At 49.2% G+C, this 6,086-nt stretch overlaps 1 protein-coding gene across 3 annotated transcripts in view; it reads right to left on the bottom strand.

The window, feature by feature from the left end:
• The window catches only part of Eva1c (eva-1 homolog C), a 75,665-nt gene extending 69,579 nt beyond the window's left edge, over positions 1 to 6,086 (bottom strand). For all 3 annotated transcript variants that reach the window (XM_021185200.2, XM_021185198.2, XM_021185199.2), the window contains exon 1: positions 5,156 to 6,086. In XM_021185200.2, the coding sequence (XP_021040859.1) occupies positions 5,156 to 5,315 (160 nt within the window). In that variant the 5' untranslated portion in view covers positions 5,316 to 6,086. The remainder of the gene's footprint in view (positions 1 to 5,155) is intronic.

Raw genomic sequence — 6,086 nt, 5'->3', positions numbered from 1 at the left:
GGCTGTCCTGGAACTCACTCTGTAGACCAGGCTGGCCTCGAACTCAGAAATCTGCCTGCCTTTGCCTCCCAAGTGGGTATATGGTTTTTAAAATGGGTGTTAGGTTAAGACAAGGGCACTCTGTGGGCCCTGATCCGTGTGACTGGTGGCTTTAGAAGAAGAAATGAGCACACGGACAGACACACAGAAGGATGAACGCATAGATGAGAAGCCAGCTGCCTCTAAATCAAGGACAGAGCCAAATGTTGGTGTTAGAGGCCCAGCCTCTCAAACTGCTTCTTTATTTATTTAATTTTTATTTTATTTGTTTTATTTGTTTTAAGAGCTTTAAAAGGGATTTTGAAAAGTGTTTTGTGTATATGTGTTTTCCTCATGTATGTGTGTGTACCACACGCATGTCTGACTCTCGAAGAGGCTAACAGAGTACACTGGGTGCCCTGGAACTGCGGTTACAACATGTAGGTATGAGAAACTGAACCCAGGTCCTCTAAAGAGCAGTGTTCTTTTTTGATTGTTTTGTTTTTCTTTGTGTGATTTGTTTTGTTTTGCTTTTGCTTTTTGAGACAGGGTTTCTCTATGTAATCCTGGCTGTCCTGGAACTCACTCTGTAGACCAGGCTGGCCCTGAACTCAGAGATTCACCTGCCTCTGCCTTCCAAGTGCTGGGATCAAAGGTAGGTGTTACCAACAGTCAGAGCTGTTAACTGTTTTGCAAACTCTTGAGCCCCTAATTTTTTTTTTTACATTTTTGATACAGTTTATGGAGGACGTGCGTACGTGTCACTGCATCTGAGAATTGCAGGTCAGAAAACTCACTGGTAAAGTCTGTTCTCTCGTTCCACCATGCAGGTCCAGGTGGTTGAACCTAAGTCATCCGGCTTTGTACCAAGTGTCTTTACCCCACGGATCTTACCCCAGGACCCCAACCTTCCAAACTGTGAGCATATGTCTGTGTTCATGAAACCCATTCTGCAGTAATTAGTTATGGTCACCTGAGCAGATGAACAAGCTCTAGTTCCAAGAACAACATACCAAAGCTCAGGGGAAACAAACCTATACACTGTATCAACCAAGACTCTGGCTTCTCTTTCTCTCCACACTTGGCCCCAGCCCAAGCCTCCGAACTTCTTTAAGGAGAAAGGGAAAAGAAAATGGGAAAGGAAAGAAATTAAGATGAAAGGAACCCCGTCCCTGTCTGTCCTCAGCAGAGAAACAACAGAAAGGCCACGCAAAACAGCTCAACAAATGGCCCAGACAGGCGGTCCATATTCCTCCTGATTTTAAGGAGCATACTTGTCTCCCAGTGACGGAGAGTTAGAGTTCCTCTAATTACCCTATGGATTGTCTTCAAGGTTCAAGTGTTTGCTGTGATTGATCCCCAGAACCTGGAGTGGGGACAGGGGGTGGGGACGGGGGGGTGGGGCGCGGGGGACTGCTCTCTGACCTCCACAGATGCACTTTAGCCTCTGTGTGCCCTCACACACACACCACACACACATACACACATGTATACAAACAATGATCCATAAAACTCAAAGAAAAAAAACCAACTCATTAAGTGCAGAAGGGCACTGTTCACTCTCTCTGAGAGAGACACCCGGAAGCCCCATGAACTAGATGGAGTTCCTCAGTAGGCAAATGCCTTGTTTTTTAATGGTTGAGACTCCAAAAGGCACCCCACCACCCTACACCCCAGCCCCCTGCTTTGTTCTCTAAAGAAAGAAAGTGTTAGAAAGACATCTCATTTCTGTTTGCTTCCTAAGAAAGGAAAAGGAGATAATCTGGGGTCACTTTGGACATCTTGAGCCTGTTCCTGTATTTGAGGGCTTTAGAATAAAGTTCAGGACTTCACCTGAAGGAGGAAAAAATGGACAAAAGCCAGGCACTTAAGGCTGGAGCTGAGGGTCATGGGCACTGATCTTGTTTTCCCTGAGAATATATATATATATATTCTGTTCACTCTCTCTGAGAGAGACACCCGGAAGCCCCATGAACTAGATGGAGTTCCTCAGTAGGCAAATGCCTTGTTTTTTAATGGAGAATATATATATATATATACATACATACATATATATATATATATACACATATACATACACATATACATATACATATACATATACATATACATATACATATACATATACATATACATATACATATACATATATATGCACGCTCGTGTGTGTATGTGTGCATGCACGTGTGTGTGTGTATATACATACATGTATATATATGTATATATAATACATACGAAAATAAATTTATAAAAATAAATATATATTTATGTAGAGAAAAATGTACACATTTGTTTATTTTGTGTGTTTGTGCACATACACACATTCCACAATGTGTATGTGTGTGTGGAGATCAGAGGACAACTGTCCTTCAACCACGTGGGTCCAGACATCAAACTGAGGCCATCAAGCTTGGTGGTGAGCTTCTTTACCCACTGAGCCATTTGCCCACCCTGGGATACATTTGTAATGCAGGGATGGTAGCCTTTCCATGGCCATCACAGTTGGGAAGCCCAAAATCTTCAGTGAGAAGAGGGCGTGGGAGAGCCTGGGCCTCAGCAGTCTTGGAGTGATTAGCCAAAGTCACAAGCACACAGGGGAAGGACAGGATGCTATGGAGCCTCTGGATTATGAAGAGATCTGATGGTAGAATCTCTAGGGGTGGGGGGAATCAATGACCCAGGAAAAAACGACACCAGCTGACAGCCTAAGGCGTAAGCCTGGGAAAGCTGCAAAGGAGAGGGGACATAAGTAATGTTCTCAAACTGCAGGGATGAACCGTGAGTCTTTCTTTGCACTCAATGACTCTGACAGGGGCCCTCTGGTGGGGCCCCACTACTTTCTGGGATGTTCTCTCACATGGACACTTCCTCTGTCCTTCTTCACAAGCCCAGGGGGAACCCCCTCTCTCTTCCACACCTTTTTGATGTTTCTTTTATTCAGAAAACAGTCAAACATGCTCCCAGCCCTGGGCTATTGTGGTAAGGCTCTGCAGGGCAGAGCCTGCTGTGTCTGCTCCCTGGCTACACACTTGCCAAACTCCCAAAAGGGAACAGGCCTGCCTGTCCCCAGGAAATCAGGCAGTACCCTTAGAGGCCACAGGAAATAAATCACAAGAAGAGGCCAACACTCTCAACTGAACACTCGAACTGTCCATTTGGGAGCGTAGGTTTTCCCTGTATGCTACCACATGATTGCATGGTCTGCTCCCGCAGCTGCAATTTAAAGTTAAATGGGCCAACTTTTCTCGCTGAGACTATGGACTTTTTTTTCCCTGTCCCACATTATATAGAACCTGGGTTTAAACCTGAGCGGGCCTACAGTTTGGGAAGACAGGACCACATGTTTCTTTCTGTCCCTAGAGAGTAAGGAGGAAGGCTGAAATGGCCCGGCAATGCCACCACCTGCTGTTGGCTCTGAGACTTAGAAACCACGGAAAACAGCAGGAAAAGCCATCCATCAATCTCACCACTTAAGAACCAAAGCACCTGCTTCTCACAGGATGCTGCCTCCCGGTTTGTAGATTAGATCTGTTCTATGTCAAGGTGCTAAGCACAGTTAATTTCCAGACTCGTGTGTTAAACTGCACACTGTTAGTACTGTAACTGCTTCCCTCCAGAAACAAACGCTTAAGAGTCTATAATCTGCCGGCGGGGGAGTTTCATTACAATTTGTCTAAAGCAATATTTGTTCAGTTGCAATGATGTCATGGGATGAGGGTGGGGGGGGGGTTGGGGGGGGGGAGGGGTTGTCAGCTTTTAATTCTTTCCGTACAATAATCAGGGCAAGAGAGTGGCTGAACTCGGAGCTGCTTGCTATAGCTTAAATCAGCAAACACAGAAAGTTTCTGGAAGCCAAGACAGTTCTGTCACAGAAAAAAAAAGTCCACAGTGCTTAGAAAAAAAACCCATGAATTTCCTCAGCACATTTACCAGAGTTTGGATTCTCTGCAGCTTGGTTTTAAGGACTGTGGTTTGCTTGCCAAACAGGCATATCTTGGCTTCCTTGGCCGGGCAAGAACACTGCCTTGATATTAAATATTCTAAGCAAAGAACCTCTGACCTCAGCTAACAATGAATGACATTCTCTAAGCAAACCAGAAACCCAGCTCAAGTCTGCACTTCCAGTTTCTTTGCCTAGTAGTCTGTCACAGGAGCAGAGCAGAGCGGAGCAGACAGGTGACGTTACCACAATTATGCTGAAAAAGAAAAGAAAAAAACGGTAGCAAGGGGGTTGCTAGAGTCTGTGCCCAGCCTGAACTAGGCAGAAGGTCCCAAGAGAAAGGATGTAGGTAGAGATGCTTCCTGGGGTTGATGGAGAAAGATGCCGAGCAGATGGAGATCCGGGGCGGTGGCAGTGGTAAAGACATTTGTCACTTTGAGCATGGGTTCTAAAAACCATCCCCACAACTGCCACCTGCAGCCTTGCCTCACACCTTGCTAAGATATTTTGCTCAGAGGTCAGGTAGGAATTCGCCAAAGAGCACATTGATCTTTGACTTGGCAGGAGAAAGTCGTGTGTGTGTGTGTGTGTGTGTGTGTGTGTGTGTGTGTGTGTGTTGGGGGGGGTGCTGCTGCCACCTTTTGTTGGAGAGTCATGCCTCTGAGTATAGTCTCTGTTCTGTCAGCTTCTATCAGTCTCAGGACATCTCCACCAGACCTCCAATCTTCCCAGGCTCCCTCCCTCGAGGCTGGCTTGGACTTTCTGTCCAACGTGCCCTGGACTAGTCTCCTTACATGGGTACCCTGGAGTCTAGTTGGGACGCACCCTTATCGTGTGGGTGGCCAGCCAAATGAAACTCTTCGTCCAGAACACGGCAATCTTCCAGACTTGGGCGTGGTACCGGGCTCAGCTTAGGGGTCCTCTGGTGAACATACAAAGGTCAGGGCTGAGTCGCTGATGCCCAGGAAACTAACAAAAGTCAAGAGAGCCTCGAGAAACTCGAAATAAGTCCAGCCTTAATAAGGGCTGGCTTCCCTGCTACCACCACCTAGATGCCAAGGGCTCCCATGAGGCAAGACAACTAGTTAGGGAGAACACTTCAACTTTAATCCAACCAGGTAGTGCCCCATGCAGAGGCCATTCACCTGGGCAACAGCTAGGGGAACGCGAGCTCAAGGCAAGCAAGAGCGCTCTTACCAGAGAAATCGGTGAGCGCGGAGGTCTCTTTGGAGCACACTAGGACCGTGCAGTAGAACAGGCGCAGAAGCTGCCCCGGAGGCTCTACCTGCCTGCGGAGGCCCTGATTCTGCGCCGATTGGGGCGCGGGTGGCGGACGCGGGTGTCCCGGCAGGAGCATGATGCGCGGCGCGGCTGGGCGCGGGCGCTGGCGCTGGGATCGCAGGCAGGAGGACCGCGTCACATGGCGGGGCAAGTCCGTAGCCACCGGCTCCCGGCCCCCTGCCGCCTCCTTGTCCAGGCTGCTGGAGCTTCTTAGGCGGTCGCCGCCGGGTCCGGGATCCCCAGCCAAGGGGAGGGGGCGGAGACCCGGGGCGGGGCGAGGATTCCAGGGAGGCCGAGGCGTAGTTTCTTCAGAAGAAATCTTCCTGGCTCCATGAACCTAGGGAGCCTAGGGAGTTTAGGGGGTGTCACCTCGTGCTCCGGAGCATGACCGAGGCCGATCGGGGGGCGCCGAGCCCAAAGCGGAGAGCGTCTCCAGCAGCGACCCCGATGCTGCGCAGCTTGAGCGCTTTCCACGCCGGTGTCTCTAAGCGGGGTGATGGTCAAGAGCTGCTGGCTCAGCCTGCGCTGGCCCGGCGCCAACCTCACCCAGGCTGGTGGAGCAGCGCGGCTGGTGCCCGTCCGTGACGCACTTTAGAACCAAGGCAGCAGCGTACTGCCCTGGCTAGAGGGAAGCGGAGATCGTGGGAAGGGAGGTGGGAGGTGAGGTCCGGGAAATAGAAGCATTACCGTCTCTGCCACCTTCAGGGCTTGATGTTCAGCCACCAAGCACGCAGTACATCTTATCCCACTGAATGGGAGACTGGGTCCTCAACTTTCTTTCCACCATAGAAATCTGCCTAGGCTCTAGCAGTCCGGACCTGAGCGAGCTGATAGTCTCAAACCAGTC

This window comes from Mus caroli, chromosome 16 (genome assembly GCF_900094665.2).
Source record: "Mus caroli chromosome 16, CAROLI_EIJ_v1.1, whole genome shotgun sequence".
Taxonomy (NCBI): Eukaryota; Metazoa; Chordata; class Mammalia; order Rodentia; family Muridae; genus Mus; species Mus caroli.
This window is presented reverse-complemented; position numbering and strand designations above follow the sequence as displayed.